This window comes from Hirundo rustica, chromosome 27, assembly GCF_015227805.2.
Source record: "Hirundo rustica isolate bHirRus1 chromosome 27, bHirRus1.pri.v3, whole genome shotgun sequence".
NCBI lineage: Eukaryota > Metazoa > Chordata > Aves > Passeriformes > Hirundinidae > Hirundo > Hirundo rustica.
This window is the reverse complement of record NC_053476.1, coordinates 4035790-4053806: the sequence shown is the minus strand read 5'-3', so window position 1 is coordinate 4053806 and position 18017 is coordinate 4035790. Positions and strand designations below refer to the sequence as shown.

Below are 18017 nucleotides of genomic sequence, written 5' to 3'. Positions count from 1 at the left end.
TTTATCACAGCATGCTGCTACAGAGGGACACCCAAACACAGATTTTGGGCGGGATAGGAACCAAATTCAAACAAAAAATAGGATTTTGAAGGGTTTAGGTACCATAAACCACCATTTAAATACTAAATTAATTATTTTATCACAGCATGCTGCTACGGAGGGACACCCAAACACAGATTTTGGGCAAGACAGGAACCAAATTCGAACAAAAAATAGGATTTTGAAGGGTTTAGGTACCATAAACCACCATTTAAATACTAAATTAATTATTTTATCACGGCATGCTGCTACGGAGGGACACCCAAACACAGACTTTGGGCAGGACAGGAACCAAATTCAAACAAAAAATAGGATTTTGAAGGGTTTAGGTACCATAAACCACCACTTAAATACTAAATTAATTATTTTATCACGGCATGCTGCTACGGAGGGACACCCAAACACAGATTTTAGGCAGGACAGGAAGCAGATTTAAATAAAAGTGGGATTTAGGAGGGTTTAGGTACCATGGTGACGAGGTTTCCAAACCACTGGTGAGCCAGTTCGTGTCCCACCACCAGAGCCACCCACTGGCGGGACGAGGAGCAGGAATTCTTGGGGTCGATCAGCAACGCAGTCTCCCTGTGTTGGAGAGGAAAAACACAACTCAGCAGCGTGGGGACAACGCCAGGGGGATAAAAAAAAAAAACACAACCCAAAGGAGGTGAAATTACCTAAGCAAGCTAAAAAGTGATGAGAAAAAAAAACACCAAACCCCCTGAAAAAACCAACCCAGAATCTATTTCAACGTAACCATGAAATTCTCAGGGTGAGTTCCACAGCTGCTGGAATTATTTTATGGCGTGCAAGAAGTGGAAAAAACAAACAAACAAACAAAAAAACCCAGGTAGAAGGAGGAAAAATTCTTTTTTATTTATCAAAACGCTCCCCTAGGTAATTTTTGGAAGCTCAGCTCCCTCTGTGCAGATCCCGCCCCTCTCAGCATTCGCAAAGGAATTCTGGCTCTCCCCAAGAGGTGCCAACATCAATTTCTCCACCGTGGCATTTGCTCAGGGACCTCTGGAACGCTGCAATTCCAGGGAAAAACCTCCCCAAGGACGGCGCCTGCAGGTCCCCAAAAGGAGCAGAGCAAACTCGGCACAAAGGGGCAAAAATTCACAGCTCCATCCCAAAAATTCTCCTCACCCAGGATGAATATATTTGTATTTTTTTCCCTCATAAGGAATAAAATCTCAGATTTCATCAGAATTGCAATAAGCAGGAAAAAAAATTGGAAGCCTGGGCTCGAATTTGTTTCGGTTTTCTAAGGCTGAATATTCAAAGCCGAGCAGAAGAAATCCCAAATTATTTCAGGGTTTAAAGTCCAAAGCCTAGAAGCTGCTCAAAGCTCAGGGAAATCCTCCTGACCACCAGCACAGAAAATGAATTCAAATCAAGCAAAAGTGCAAAAGCTTGATCAGAAGAAAGGGGGGAAAAAAAAAAAAAAAATCAAACTGCAAAGGAAGGCGAGTTAATATTTTTGATTTCCCATCCCCACGCCGTCACTCTGTGGCTGCCAAATTTACCTGCGAGGTAAAATAAACTCAGGAAATTTTATTTGGGTGGGAGGGAAAAAAGGGGCCAGGAAGGTTTTGTCAACTTCAAACCCTCAGCCAGTGGCTGATTTTTTGCCTTCCTGAGCCGCACCAAAAATCCTCCGAAGCAAAATAAAAATTGAAAGTATTGGCTCTGTCTGATTTGGGATGAAACCCAGCAATTAAGAGCTGCCTGAAATGAATCCAATTAACTCCAAGAATTAGTGAACAAAGAGGGGGGGAAAGACAGTATTTTAACATCATACCTATAAGTAACAAGGCCCCAGTTCTCCATGGCACCTTTATAAAATAAATACAAAGGTTTATTGATATTGATCCACACCTCTTCCCAAAGGTTTCTTTTTTTTTTTTTTATTTAATTTTTGCATTAAAAAAAAAAAAAATAAAAAAAAAAATTCAAATAAAATACGATTTCAGCAATAAAGCGTGTTACTTTACCAGCAGCAAAGTCTGCAATAGCTATGAGATCAATTTTAGGAAGAGGGTAAGGAACATTGAAGTAGTCCTTATAAAAAGGCAGAGTTTTAGCAGCAACCTGTAAGAGAACGAGAGGAGAAATGTTCTGTTAACCTGGAACCGGGCAACGCTTGAGAAACTGAGACTGAGAAATCGAGATTGAAGCTAAAGAACCGTGACTGAAACGAGGAAATTACGATCGAAATTAGGATATTGGGCCTGAAAATAGGAAATTACGAGCGGAACTTAGAATTTAGGATTGAAACCAGGAAATTACAACTGAAACGAAGAAATTGGGACTGAAACTAGGAAATTATGACTGGGGTTTTATAAATTAGGACTGAAGCTAAGAGTTTAGGACCGAAATTAGGAAATTTGGACTGAAACGAAGAAACTATGACTGAGACTAATAAATTATGAATGAAATGAGGAAATTTTGACCGAAAGTAATAAAATAGGACTGAAAGTAATAAATTAGGACAGAATGTGCATGTCTGCAACCCACAAAAAACCCTGAAAAACCCCAAAACTCACAGATTTCTGTGAATGACCAGACCCCAAACCCCTTAAACCTGACCCAGCTTTACCTCCAGGGCGAATTTACCCTGCTCAGCCTCGCCCACGGGCGTGTAGACGCGCACCAGGACCCCGTGTGTGCCTACAACCCCCCCAAAAAACAGGAAAAAAACCCCAAAAAAACCCCAAAACTCAACAAAAAAACCAGATTTCTGTGAGTGACCAGATCCCAAACCTGACCCAGATTTACCTCCAGGGCGAACTCGCCCTGCTCGGCCTTGCCCACGGGCGTGTAGACGCGCACCAGGACCCCGTGCATGTCTATAACCTCCAAAAAACAAGCAAAAACCCAAAAAAACCCCCCAAAACTCAACAAAAAAACCAGATTTCTGTGAATGACCAGATCCCAAACCTGACTCAGATTTACCTCCAGGGTGAATTTACCCTGCTCGGCCTTGCCCACAGGCGTGTAGACGCGCACCAGGATGCTATGCCCATCTAACCCCCCCCCAAAAAAAAAGAAAAGAACCCCCAAAAAACCCCAAATAATCCCAAAACTCACAAATTTCTGTGAATGACCAGATCCCAAACCTGACTCAGATTTATCTCCAGGGCGAACTCGCCCTGCTCGGCCTTGCCCATGGTCATGTAGACACGCACCAGGATGCTATGCCCATCTAAATCCCCCAAAAAACCATGGAAAAAAACCCAAAAAAAGCCAAACCTCACAAATTTCTGTGAGTGAACAGATCCCAAACCTCCCAAACCTGACCCAGCTTTACCTCCAGGGCGAACTTGCCCTGCTTGGCCTTGCCCACGGGCATGTAGACGCGCACCAGGATGCTACGCCCATCTAAATTCCTCAAAAAACCATGGAAAAAACCCCAAAAAACCCAAAAAACCCCCAAAACACAACAAAAAAACCAGATTTCTGTGAGTGACCAGATCCCAAACCTGACCCAGCTTTACCTCCAGGGCGAACTCGCCCTGCTCGGCCTTGCCCACGGGCGTGTAGACGCGCACCAGGACCCCGTGTGTGCCTACAACCCCCCAAAAAAACAGGAAAAAAAACCCAAAAAACCCCCAAAAGATGCCAACCCCGACCCAGCTTTACCTCCAGGGCGAACTCGCCCTGCTCGGCCTTGCCCACAGGGGTGTAGACGCGCACCAGGATCCCGTGTGTGCCTACAACCCTCAACAAACCAAGAAAAAAACCCCAAAAAACCCCCAAAAGATGCCAACCCCGACCCAGCTTTACCTCCAGGGCGAACTTGCCCTGCTCGGCCTTGCCCACGGGCGTGTAGACGCGCACCAGGACGCCGTCCTGCGACCGCGCCTCCACGAAGTCGTACTCGCCCACCACGAAGGCCACCAGGTACGTGGACATGACGGGCGACCGCGCGAACTTCACCTCCACCAGGCTCTCGTCGTCCGGGTACGGCCGCCGCTCCACCACGTTCTGCGTTGGGTTGGGGAAAAATTTGGGGGTTGGAGAGATGGGGAGTCGAGGGTTTAAAATTTGATTTTTTTTTTTTTTACGTTGAAATGTTGGTGGGGTTTTTTTTGACGCCGCGAGAAATTTCGGGGTGTTCGGAATGAAGCGGTTCGTGGCAGGTTTGGGAATGGAAGGGTTGGGGTTGGTTCCCAGAGAAAGGTGGAGGGATTTTATTTTTTTTTTTTTAACCAGAAGCTTTGTAAATATATGGGTTTAGCATTCAAAATCCAGAAGGGGAACTCAAAAAAACCCCACAAGGAAGCGCCAAGGAAAAAGCCAAGGGGGAAAAAAGAAAAACAAAATGATAAAAATCCTAAAACAAACCAAAAAAAAAACCTAACCCACCCAAGGACAAAACCCCTAAAAATGAGAGAGAAAAACCCAAAAACAAGGAAAAAATATTTAAAAAAAAAAAAAATCTCCAAAATTTTTATTTGAAACCTTTTTGGATTTCAAAAATCCTTTTTGGATTTGCCTCAATTTCATCCCAAATTTCAACCCAAAACTTCACATCCATTTCAACCCAAAACTTCAAACCAGAACTCCAGGAGAATTTCAAACCTCAATTTCATATCACGACTTCCAAAGCGGGAATGAAATTTAAACAACCCCAAAATCACGCCAGAGCAGCTTCGGGGATCCAAAACCTGAATTTTTTCACCCAAAAACTGTTTTGTTTTGGGGTTTTTTGGTTTTTTTTTACAACACAAGAAACTTTGGAAGCTGCGGAACGTTTGGATTCAAGCGGCTCTTCCTTATTTTTTTTAAAACCACCAAATCCCGTCCCAGCTGCTGAGGTTTTTGTGCCGGCATCAAATTTTCTGTTCCTCTCCCTGTTCCTTGCAGATTTTATTTCCCCGCTGTCATCAAGGCGAATTATTAATTATCAACGGCATTATCACAGCTTGAATTAAAACGTGTATTTAAATTTACAAACAACATATATAAATGTATAAAAGAGTAGATTATGTATAAATAGGCAAATATATACAATTATTTTCAATACAACTGAGATGTTTATTTCATTTATTGGCAGAGGAAAACTTACCATGTTTGACAAAGCTACTCTGTCTTTGGGAACCACCAAAGATATATCAAAGGTTGCTTTAATTGCAGGCTCATCCCAGCATGGGAAAGCTCTGCGAGCATCAGTAGCCTGGAATAAAGAGAATTAAACAAATTAAACAATTAAATCACAGGAGATCGTGGCAAGAAACCACAGAAATTCTGTTTATTTCCAGCAAAACGAGGGAGAATTAAACTTCTTTTTTTTAATTAAAAAAAATAAAGTTCACGCACTCTATAAAGGGGAGTTTTATTTAAGTAGAGAGATGGGGTTTGAATGTTGCAGCTGCTGGAGGTAGAGGATGAATCCTCAGCAGCGGGAGGAATTTGCCAGATCTGGGATTTACTGACCTTGGGGCTGTGAGTAAGGAAAAGTGGGAAAAAAAACTGAAAAGAAAGGAAAAAAACCTCCAAGGGAAAAAAAACCAAAAACCTTTGAGACAAGGAAAGAAAATAAACATCAAAGGAAAAAATCCAAGAGCAAGGAATAAAACCCAGAAAACAAGGAAGGACCCCTAAAAAACAAGGGGAAAAAAAAAAGAAAACAAAACCAAGGGAAAAAAAAACCTAAAACCAAGGAAAAAACCAACTGGGAAAAAAAAAAACAAACCAAGGAAAAAAAAACCAAAAAAAACATACAAGGAAAAAACCATAGATGAATTTAAAAACACCCCAAACCAAGGAAAAACCACCCCTTAACAAGGGGGGGGGGAAAAAAATCCAAAATCAAGGAATAAAACCCAAAAAGCAATGAAAATCTCCAAGAAACAAGAAAAAAAATTACAAAAAACAAGGAAAAACCCCAAGAAACAAGGAAAAACCTCAAGAAATTAGGGAAAAAAAAAACCAAAACCCAATGAAAATACCCAAAACAAAACACGGAAGAAGCCCCAAACCAAGGAAAAACCTGAAAAAACAAAAGGAAAACCCCCCAAACCAAGGAAAAAATACCCAAAACCACAGAGGAAAAAAGCCAAAATAACAGGAAAAAAGACCCCAAACAAGGAAAAAAAAAACCAAAATCCTGGATTTAGGTGATTGAACAGAGCAGAGGCAGATTCAGCATCCCTGGGGAGCACCAGCACAGCCCTGGGCTCATCAAACTCCAGGTAAGGAGGGAAAAGGAGTGAAAAAAATAATGTGAATTTCTGGTATTTATCCAGAAGGGATAGATGAAGGGGAAAAAACACACCTTTGCCTGTTGCAAGCGTGAATCCTGCATGGAAACGGAAACAAAAATGGAAATGAAAATAAAAATGGAAAGAAAACGAAATGGAAATGGAAACGGAAATGGAAACGAAAATGGAAGCAAAAATGGAAACGGAAACAAAAATGGAAATGAAAATGGAAACAGAAACGAAAATGGAAACGGAAACGAAAATGGAAACGGAAACGAAAATGGAAACGGAAACGAAAATGGAAAACAAAAACAGAAATGGAAACCAAAAATGGAAACCAAAAATGGAAATGGAAACCAAAAATGGAAATGGAAACCAAAAATGGAAACGGAAATGGAAATGAAAATAAAAATGGAAATGAAAACAAAAATGGAAATGAAAATGGAAATGAAAATAAAAATGAAAATAAAAATTAAAATGGAAATGGAAATGGAACTGGAAGCTGAGCCATACCTCGAACTGGGTGACGGCAGCGTAGCGCGTGTCTCCGCTGGGCGTGCTGTATTTACTCCGGTAAAATCCTTTCATTTTGTCGTTCAGCTCCCCTACAAAGTCTATCTTTAGCGTCCCTGTCCCTGCGAAACAAACAGACAAATCCCTGGGATTGGCAGGTGACAAAAAAAAACAAAAAAGGGGTTGGGGTGGATTTTTATTCCCTAAACAAAATAAATCCCAGAAGAGCGGCAGGTTCCCCGCAGGGTTTTTAGGATCTTTTTTAAACACAGGCGGGAGTCACCTTAAAAGTTCCATCCTTCGATCCTCACCTCGGAGCAAAGTTTGTAAAACTCTGGGATTTAAGGAATTACGGCGAATCGTGGAATCCTCAAAGCCAAGATGGAGCTTTGGCCCCGTTCAAAGCCCTTAATAAGGTTTAGGATTAATTCTGTCCTCGCTGTCTCAGGGCAAAGAAGGGAAACCGGAGCTTGCTGGCCAAGATCCCACAGGATCAAACATTCCAGCTCCAGCATCATCATCCCACACTCTCCTAGCGGTGTGCATCCAGATGAAATTATAGAAAAAAAATTAATTTCCAGATGAAATAAAGCTTCATCCAAAGCGAGGAGCTGAGTTTTGACAGCCAAGGGAGCTCCTCAGAGCTGGAGCGGCTTCGGAAGAATCCCAAGGCAGGCAGGGAAGGAAATCCTGGGCTCATTCCAGAGTTTCCTCTGCCCAGAGGAGTGACAGGAATTGCTGCTGCCTCCCACCAGCAGGGAAATCATTGCTCAGGGGGGCTGGAGGCAAATTTCACCGGGAATCAGACAAAATCTGCGATTCCAGGAGCTCCAAAGCGACCCGGAGCGGACGGGCTCCCCCATCCACAGGGAGGAATTCCAGGGAAGGAATTGCTGTTCCATTCCAGGGGAAAACTCCCGAAGCCCAGGGAGCAGGGGAGAGGCTCTTACCTTTCTGCAGGGTGCTGGGGAAGGACAGAGTGACCTTCTCATCCTCGTTTTGATAGTTGAACCCTGTGGCGTGAACCTCTGCAAGGGGAAAAAAAACGGGATCAGAACCATCCTGGAAAAGGGTTCGTGCTCGAAACTCTTCAAATTCACCCAAAACCAGCCGAGCTCAACAACTCCGGATCAATTCGGAGCGATTCGATGGGAGGAACTCACGGGAACGCCCTCGTGGTGGGAATTCCACAGCAGGGAAAGCTCCTGCAGCACCCAGGGGTGAAAGTTGTGATGAAAAGCCCAGGAAAAATGGGATCTGTGTCCCAGGAATGTCCTTGTGGGAATTTCACAGTTGGGAAAGCTCCTGCAGCATCGAGGGGTGAAAGTTGTGCTGAAAAACCCCAGGAAAAACGGGATCTGTGTCCCAGGAATGTCCTTGGGGGAATTCCAAGGTAGGGAAAGCTCCTGCAGCACCCAGGGATGAAAGCTGTGCTGAAAAACCCCAGGAAAAACGGGATCTGTGTCCCAGGAATGTCCATCTGGGAATTCCACAGCAGGGAAAGCTCCTGCAGCACCCAAAAGTGAAAGCTGTGCTGAAAAATCCCAGGAAAAATGGGATCTGTGTCCCAGGAATGTTCTGGTGGGAATTCCACAGCAGGGAAAGCTCCTGCAGCACCCAGGGATGAAAGCTGTGCTGAAAACCCCCAGGAAAAACGGGATCTGTGTCCCAAGAATGTTCTGGGGGGAATTCCAAGGTAGGGAAAGCTCCTGCAGCACCCAGGGATGAAAGCTGTGCTGAAAAACCCCAGGAAAAACGGGATCTGTGTCCCAGGAACGTCCTGGGGGGAATTCCAAGGTAGGGAAAGCTCCTGCAGCACCCAGGAGTCAAAAACCCCAAACCTGCAGGAAAAAGGGGATCTGTGTCCCAGGAATGGTGAAATACAGACCCAAACTTCCCCCCCTGGCTGTTGAATGCTCCCATCAATGCAGCAGGATTTGTATTAATTATCCCAAACAGGATGCTTAGGATTTATTTACCTAATTTGTGGCTTTGAAAATCCCATTAATCTCCACAGCAAGGGAGGGGTTTTGCTTGGATTTAACCACAAAATAAACGTCGATTTGATTTCAGAAATGTCTCCAGAAGCAGGGCCCTGCTTTGGGGGTTCCTGCCCTGCTCAAGGCAGAGGATCCCAAAGCCACCTGAAAATGAGGCAGAGTTTGGTGTTTGCATAGCACAGGAACTATTTGTGGATGCAAAAATCCAAACGATGAGGCCAGGCTGGGAATCTGCACGGGGCTGAGACTGTCCTGGAGCTTTGGCACAGCCAGGAGGGAGCACCTGGCGCTGCTTCTCCCTTCCTAACTCATCAAATCAAATCAAATGCGGATCTGTTCCCCTTCGGTCAAAAAAAAATAAATAATAATAAAAAAAAATCTGGAACAACCCCACAGAACCTCACTTTGCAAGCTCTGCTCTTTCCACGCTCAACCTGTAAGAAATTATAATTTAAGAACTTTAAATCTGCTCCCAAGCAGCATCTTCAGCTGCCAAACTCGGCAAGCCCAGACACAACAATGCACTTTTCATCCCTAAACAGAAAACGTGCCGCTCAACCAAGGCCTTGGATGACAAAAGCTGGCCTGAAATGAGAATTTTAGTCACAAAAGGGTTCGTTTTCCATGCTCAGGTATCACTCCGAGGGTTGGGTTTCAGCCCCAGCACACTGCAGGATGCTCCGCAGGTGACAAAGGGAAATGGGAACGAATTTCCAGCGCTGTTTATTCTGGAGCAGTGTGATTCCAGCCTGAACCCTGAGTTAATTCCAGCCTGAACCCTGAGTTAATTCCAGCCTCTGCTCAATGAAGGAGCTGCAGGAATGAATTAGGTTTAACGACAGGTTTCACAGTGTTTAATCCGAGTTAACCACCGGCTGCAGAACAGTGAAAGGCTCCAATAACGCAGCAAAAAACACAATGCAGAAATAAATCACCTAAAAAATATATATATATATAAATCTCTACAGGATCAATTTTAGGCTCTCCTGATCCGTGCTGAGGAGTTCCAAGATTTTAAAAATCAGCTGTGAGCAGGGGTGAGTTGAGCATTGAAGAAGAATCCGTGCCAAGGCTACCCAGCTGCCAGCAAACACCGAGAATAAAAAATTTTGAGTTTTCCTCTTATAACTGGGGATACTGAGGCAGAAAATGAGACAGGAGAGGAAGATTTTAAGGCGAACGATCTTGCTGGACTGGAATTAGGTTCCAGCAGAGAGGAGCTGAGTGCTGATGCCGTGGCACCCCACGGATTTTGACCCTGACTATTTCCAGAGTCCCACAGGGCGATGAGGGTGCCCCTGGCCAGAGAGGGGCTGGGCACCTGTTGGGAATTTATTTTTATTTATCCAGGAGGAATCCTGCTGCTGCTGGTCAGAGTGACTGAGCACCTGAGGATCAGCCCAGGAATGCAGCAACGTGAGGGTTTTCAAACATCACAAAACATTTTTTATCTTTTTTTGTTGTTTTTTTTTTTAACGGCTTCTTTAACGGCAACGATCTGATCCTGGAGACAAACAACAAACACTGCAGGAGCTGAGGATGAGAGCTCCTGAAACTCAGGAACACTCAGGAATGTGCCTTCTGTGGAGCTGCTGCCAAAGGCTGACAATGGAGATCGAGTTTCCCCCTCCTCCTCTCTCAGCTGGGAGGTTCTCTAAATGGGGTTGGATTTGTGGATCTGCTGCTTTGGAAGTTTTAACTCGTCCCAAAAACCACTGAGGTGAACATCACCGAGGCTGGAAGATGAAACCCTGAGACCTTCAGTGTTTTCTAAATCTCAAAGCAGCTCCTTACAAATCAAACCCCAAAACAACAAGACATAAACCAAAGATTCCAAGTTACATTTTCTTTTTCTCTTTTTTTTTTTTCCTTTTTTCGGTCGTTGTTTTGTTCAAACTTCTTATTCTGCGCCAATAATTTAATCCAGAGCAACAGAACCATGGAAAACCATCAACAATACTTTTTGTTGGAGTTGAAGGGAACTGCTTCTAACAAAGATGTGATTGCAGCAAAAGGCTGTCTGAATTCCTAACGCTGGAAGACAAAAGCTCCTGAAGAGAACAGCCCAGTTTTTTGGCAGCTCACGAACTTTGGAGAGTTTGGCACTGCAAGGTTGCAAGTTAATCACTTGCACATTAGAGCACAGCCTGGGCTGAGGAGCAGCAGAAAAGGAAAAGCTGCTGGTGGCTCCGTGGGTTTGGGAGGGAAAAAAAGAGATTTTTTTTTTTTTTTTTCCTTCCTGTCATGGAGAAAAAGAAAATGAGAAAATGATAATAAAGGGAAGAAGCAGCTAAAAGTAAGATCTGTTATCATTCAAATCGCCAGAGAGGGATTGCTGGAGCTTTGAAGTATTCCAGCAGGAGAAGCGGGAGCACCTCAAATCCCACAACAGCATTTGGAATAAATCACATTCCCTGCAAATGACCACAGGGATCCACCCATGAACAATCCCGAGTGCTGCTGCACCCTCAGAGGTGGTGGAGCCCAAGCAGAGAAAACCATGGAATTTTTTCAGGATGGAATTTTTTCAGGGTGGAGCCCTCGGTGGAGAAGTCACAGGTAATTAAGGTGGTGTGGCTTAATGACCCCGCATTCCCAAGGGAGCTCCAAATTACACACATCCCATAAATCATCCCTGTGCTGCCCCAGCACACCCCATTCCCGGGAAATGCTCAAGTTCCCAAGCCTCTCCACAACTTTTCCACGAGTTTCACTCTAAAATCCTACAAGAATCACAAGTATCAGAGATTCCCAGCTGGGAATAATGCAATAAAACAACACAGCCCTCCTTAAAATCCTGCATTAAAATCCTGTCACTTGGGAGTCCTCTCCAGGAAAAAAAAACCAAAAAATTAAATTGAGCTTTTCCACAACAAAAAAAGTTCTCAAACAACTCCAGCCAGCCACAGGCAGTGGTTGTTATTCCCACTGGCCCCAGGTGGGAATTCCTGTTCCCATTCCCTTCCTTCCACTGGCATTCCTGTGGAACCAGCAGCAGCAGGAAGGGGATTTTTTTCCTCCGAAATCCTCTTTTTTTTTTTAATTTTCCCCTTTAGAGGCAGTTTCCTGCTCCACTTGGCTGCTCAAGGATGCAGGAATGCCAGGAGAGGGTGGGAGGGGGACAGGCATTGCTCCAGAAGCACCGCTGATTTGGGGGGGTTTTTAGCTGATTTGGTTTGGGGTTTTTGGTCGGTTTGGTTTTTTTGGGGGTTATTTTTTGGGGTTTTTTTTCCTTATTTAAAACACCCACCAAAGCTCTGGTGTAACATCCAGTCACATCCCCACCACAGTGGGAAGGGAAAGACCAAAATAATGGTCTTTATTTCTATTTATTAAGGAATTCTGGCCTTAAAAACCTCTTCAGGGTTGAAGCACAAGGCCAAGCTCCCTCCACTCCTCCTCCTGCACAAACCCCACCGCAGCCGCTGGGATTTCCCACGGGAAGCCGCCAACCCTCCAAGAATCCCTGGATTTAAGAAACTCCTTTAGATTCCCCCAGGATCTGAGGAGATCCCGAGCTAAGGATGACCAAAAAAAATCCCCTGATTCCATCACGGATTTCACAGCTGCTCGGGAGATTCACGGCGAGCTCCGAACTCCTTCACGTTCCCTGAGGATGAAACTCAACCCATTCCAAAAAAAATAAAAATATTATATATAAATATATATATAATTTGCACCGACTCATCTTTTGCAGCTCTTCCTTCGGCCGAGCCAAAGGACACGTGCACACGCTCGCTGCTAAAATTCCAACTGGAAACGTTAAAAAAAAAAAAAACAAACCCCGCAGCTCTGGAGGGAAAAAAATTAAAATTAAAATAAAAATATCCCAACGACTCGTTGTGATCGGTGGGAGGAGCCAGTTTTAACCTCAGCCATGGAAAACTCCGGTGTTTGGAGCAGCTTTGTTCCATTACAGCATTCCTGGCACAGATCGAAGCCAGAGCCCTCCCTGACAATCCCTGCACCGGTTTTGGGATGAAACTGGAGGAATTTTCTGCTCCCCAGCCATCAAAGCCTCAGCCGGTTTCGTTACTCATTTCTTACGGCTCCGTTGAGGATTACACAGCAAAATTCTTCACTTGGACTTTAAAGCTTCGGGGATCCTCCCTCAGCTTCCTGTCAAATATTGGGCAATAATCTGATTTCCCTGCAAATCTGCGTGGAAATTCCAAAGTCCTGCCCTCGCTGGAGCCACCGGGAGCAGGGGGAGCTGCGGCCACGATCAGCTGGGCAGCCACAGGCCAAGGGGCACCGACGAGGATCTGGGGGGAAAAAACCCAATTTATTCTATACAAAAGTCACCAGATCGGCTCCTTCAACAAGGGCCAGGGATCCGCTCAACAAAATCCCTTTCCCACAGCACCAGGCTGGGAAAGGAGATAAATGACCAAATAACTTTTCTGTTTAAAGGCTGAGACAAATTCTTCCCTACAGGAGGAAGGGCTGACAACTCTTTAAGAACCGCCGTTAACTTCTCAGTGAAATCCTGGCCGTGTCTGAGCCGTCTCACGCCGGGTTTTGGAGAGCAGTTATTCCAATTACCATCCCCAACTGGATCTGGATCAACAGGTGCCAGCGAACACCCTGCCAATCCCAGGAAATTCTCCTTCCAAAGCCATCACGCTCCTTGGCACCTTCCCAAAAGCCAGAGATACGTTTTTAACCCCATGGAGCCCGGGTGTGATTATGGTGATTCATTGTTTATATACAGTTAAAAATTTTCTTTAAAAAAATTCTAAATTTTTAAATTTTTTTTTAAAAAAAACTATTTTAATGAATTTTTTTTTTCATTTCAATTTTCTTGATTTTAACGACTCTAATTGCATTCACTTTTATTGTTTTTATCAGTTGTGATTTCACGTTATTATTTTTACTCATTGCAATTTTATTTTAAACATACTCATTTGAAATTACTGTGAATTATATTTTAAATATGAATTACAACACAGCTACACCTCGAGTGTTTATGATGCAGCAGTTGGCGAGTGCCAGTGTGCCACATCCAAGGACATCCCAAAAATCCTGGGTGTCTGGAAAGTTATCCATAAAATCAGTGCGAATTTAAGCCACAAAACTCATTTTCAATGTATTTGGCTTTAAGCCTCCACTAAGCTCTGCTTTAATACTTCGAAGCTACAGCAGTCCCTCTCTATTTTATGTATTTTTTTCAGATTTGAGTGGTTTTCACTCCTGGGTGCTCCACCTCTTCACTTCTATTTTCTCCAGGACAAACCGTGGAATTCCTGGTGCTTTTTCCTTTTATTTCCACTTTCTCGGTGACAAACTGCGGAATTCCTGGGTGGCAGTGAGCGGGACAAACTCTGCTCTTACCACCACTCATTATCTCCTCGTTACCCAGCAGGAGAAATAACTCTTAATAAGAGAAGTCATTTATTTTGAGTTATTTCCTAGTGGCAGGGGCAGCCCCTGGTGACATTTGGGGACATTTTTTCCATCCTTTCCGCTCCAGGATCCTCCTCGCTCATTCCTGTCCCTGCTGACACTTCCTGAGCTGAGCTCTGCTTTTCCACGCACTCCCTCCTCCCAAAGCTCCTTCCTCAGCTGCATTCCCCCCCCAAAATATCCTCTGGGTGCTTAAAAATTGGAAAAAAAAAAATATATATATATATATATATATCTCAAACCTGTTTAAAAGCAAAGAGTGGGTGGAGGGTTTCCACTTGGAATCGTGGAATTCCGGAGCGTTTTGGGGTGGGAAGGGACCTGAAATCCCATCCAGTGCCACCCCTGCCAGGGCAGGGACATCTCCCACTGTCCCTGGGTGCTGCCAGCCTGGTCTGGGACACTGCCAGGGATCCAGGGGCAGCCACAGCCTCAGCCCACCCTCACAGGGCAGAAATCTTCCCCCCAAATCCCCTCCTGAGTCCATTCCTCCACCTGTAAAAGCGGAGCAATGCTCCACAGATCCGGGAAGCGGCACCATGGAACGGTTTGGATGGGAAGGGACCTGAAATCCCATCCAGTGCCACCCCTGCCAGGGCAGGGACATCTCCCACTGGCCCTGGGTGCTGCCAGCCCTGGCAAATTCCCTGTACAAATCCATGGGATGACATCACTGCAACAGAACTGGAACCGTCCCCGCAAAACCCACTCCAGAAATTCACGTTTTCCTTCCTCGGGTGTCCAAACACAGCCCTTTCCTCCACCTTTATCCAGCTGTCAGATAAAGTTTAAGTCTACCCAGAGAACACCTTCCTCCCACCCATCACCAAGATCATTCCATTGATCCCTAACCACGGATTGAACCAAGTATTTTGTGGGATCACTATTTTCCTTGTGGAAAGGGAAGCTCTGCACCTTTTTTTGTTCTCTGAAGGGCTTCAGGAGCGGTTGGACCAAAGAGCAGAAGCTCCCTGAGAACCCCAGGAAGGCTCTGCCCACTGTGAGACCACGGAGCTTGTTGTCCACACCTCCTTCATTTCACACTTCAGCTGCTAAAGCCCTTTTCGTGTTCGCTAATCCCCTCCAAATATAATTGGGGAAGTCAACGACTGCAGCTGAGTGTTACAAATTTCTCCAGGAACTTCCTCCTCCAGCAACTTTCCCTCAGCTGGATCCCACCCTGGTCTCCTCCACAGAATCACCCTTCTCCACGCTGTCCAACACTCAGAAAATCTTGCTAAATGCCAATTGAGTGTTTTCTGCGCTCTCCAAACCCTTTCCTGCGAGTATTTCCTACTGCAGGCCGTTACTGATGCATTCCCTGTCGGGGATTTCATCCATATTCCCAAATCCATAGGGACAGATGACGTTCTTAGGAGTTTACACGATATCCAGATATAAAAATAACATCAAACCAGCATCCTCTGCCTACACCCCTCAGGAGAGGCAGAGGGGACCGAAGGAATTCCTCCACCTAAACACAACCGAAGGAATTCCTCCACCTAAACACAACTGGCAGGGATGAGAGCCAGCACTCTGGAACTCTGTGCTTCCAGGGGCAGGGCTGAGTTTATCAAACCATGACATCATTCCGTTATCAGAGCTGTTGGGCTGTTGGCAGCAGCTCCCAGAGGCAGAAACGAAACCAACCAAGGCTCCTACCTTCGTCTCCTTCCGGGGCGTAGGACGCGGTGATGATGTCGATGTCGGCGCAGTTCATCACGATTTGGTTGGTTGCATTTTTCACCTGGGAGAGAAAACTCCATCAGCCCCAGGAAGAAATGGGAATTCCCACCTCTGATCCGTCTAAAAACCAGCTGCAGCACCAGAGGAGCTGAAGGGGAATTGGGATGTTTGGGACGGTGAAGGAGAACGAGGTGTTGCAGCGCTGCCCCCAGAGCGCGAGCTGCGCTCGTCCTCCACTGGGAATTATTTAATGCTGGCTAAAAAACGGGGCTGAAAACTTCACAATGGGGCCCTTGTGCAGGCCTGGGAATCCAAACCCAATAAAAACCGATCCTGAGCCCAGCAGCCTCCTTTGGGGGTGGCCTAAGGGAGACCAGGGCGAAAATCTCTTTGGGAGACGGTCACCGACACAACCCCTGTGCGTGCTCCACGCTGTCACAGCTCCTCAGCTTAAAAACATCTGCCAGGAGATTCTCCTTCCCCTTTTCCTGGGAGCTTCCCTTCTGCCAGCTCTTGGCTCCACACACTTCGCTTTATTTACCAAGTGCCAGCTCCCAGCGTAGGAATAAACCGTGGGGCCGTGCCAGTTCTCTGTTTGAATGCGAGAGCCTGAATACAGAGGAATCCAAATTAAATATAAATTAATTACAAAAGGGTAAAATATTTGGGAGTTAAACCAGGGAGTTAGACAGAAATTTATGGCTGGAACCACCAGAATGATCAGGCTGGATCAAGCTGGGAATGCTGCTTGTCCGGGATAAGGTTTCTAAGCAGGAGCCACCAGCAGTTTCTTAAATAAAGGAATAAAAATTTCTGTAACAGCCAACCAGATTTAACACAGGCACGAAGGAACTGCTTCCTACCCCAGAATCAGCTCATTAAAGACTAAGAAACTCCATCCCTTTTTTTTTTTCCCCCCACTATTATAACCTTAAAACGCTCTGTGAACACCTGGACCCATCATTCCAGGTATCCACGTCTGAAGTGGGAACCAGGAACCCACTGGAGCTGCTCCAGGGAAGGACAAGGACAGAGTCCAGAGGAGGCCACCGAGGGATCAGAGGGATGGAGCAGCTCTGCTGTGAGGAAAAGCTGGGAAAAGCGGGATTGTTCAGCCTGGAGAAGGGAAGGTTCAGGGGTCACCTGGGTTTAGGTCTCCCAGTACCTGAAAGGAGCCAAGAAGGAAAATGGGATGAATTTCCAAGGGCCTAGAGTGCCAGGAAAAAGGGGAATGGGTTTAAACTGCCAGAGGACAGGGCTGGATGGGATATTAAGAAGGAATCCTTCCCTGTGAGGGCGGGGAAGGGCCGGAATGGATTTCCCAGGGAAGCTGGGGCTGGCCCTGGATCCCTGGGGTTGTGCTCTGAAGCACCCTGGGCCGGTGGGAGGAGTCCCTGCCCACGGCAGGGTGCCACTGGATGGGGTTTAAGGTCCCTTCCACCCCAAATCCCACGACTCCAAGCCTCTGTGCGTGCTCAGGCCAGCTCACAAGTTATTATTTGATTTTGTTTACAAAGCCCCAAGAAAAGGCTCAGGTGTCCCACCCTTCTCCCTGTGCCATCAGGGACCCGAGAATAAATAAACCAGGAACGATTCCTCAGGGACAGGAAAAACCAAACTCGAGTCTATGCATGGATAAAGGAGGATTAAGGAATTGGAATTTGTGATTTAACATCCCTAAGGATGGCCCATCCATGAGCCACCACCTCGTGCAGGGAGCACCAACCCCGCCAGGAGTTTCTCCTTGACCTCTCTGACCTAACAAATATCCCTGGCTTGTGTCCCCAGTTATGGAATTGTTTAATTAATAAATATTATGTAAAGGTTTACACTTTTCGAGCAGCGACTCTTGGTGCCTCTTCCCGACTCCTGCTCCCCTGCAGCGGTGTCACACCAAGAGGTGCAGCACGGTTGCTTTCACCTCCTGATGGAATTAAAAATCCGATTAAATTTAATTAATCAACCCAACCTGACTGCGAAAACAATGTTTTTGCAAAGCACTGAAAGCAAGTCTAACAGCCGAGGTGACACAGCGTAGATTTGATTTCTTCCAGGAAAGATTTACAGCCTGAAATCCACTTTTTTTTTTCTTTTTTTTTTTTTCCCATTCTGAGTGCATGAAACTGAAAAATTACAATGCTTCCTCAAACCCCCCAAAAAATCAAAG

The 18017-nt window shown here is 45.4% G+C and overlaps 1 protein-coding gene across 1 annotated transcript in view; it reads right to left on the bottom strand.

Moving 5' to 3' along the window:
* Positions 1 to 18017, bottom strand: part of NPEPPS (aminopeptidase puromycin sensitive) — a 43816-nt gene that overhangs the window by 18965 nt on the left and 6834 nt on the right. The window contains exons 2-9 of the mRNA XM_040087347.1: positions 15827 to 15911; positions 7709 to 7786; positions 6759 to 6880; positions 5111 to 5218; positions 3826 to 4026; positions 2034 to 2130; positions 1841 to 1874; positions 507 to 621 (exon numbers count right to left, since the gene is read on the bottom strand). Coding sequence (XP_039943281.1) covers positions 507 to 621; positions 1841 to 1874; positions 2034 to 2130; positions 3826 to 4026; positions 5111 to 5218; positions 6759 to 6880; positions 7709 to 7786; positions 15827 to 15911 — 840 coding nt within the window. The remainder of the gene's footprint in view (positions 1 to 506; positions 622 to 1840; positions 1875 to 2033; positions 2131 to 3825; positions 4027 to 5110; positions 5219 to 6758; positions 6881 to 7708; positions 7787 to 15826; positions 15912 to 18017) is intronic.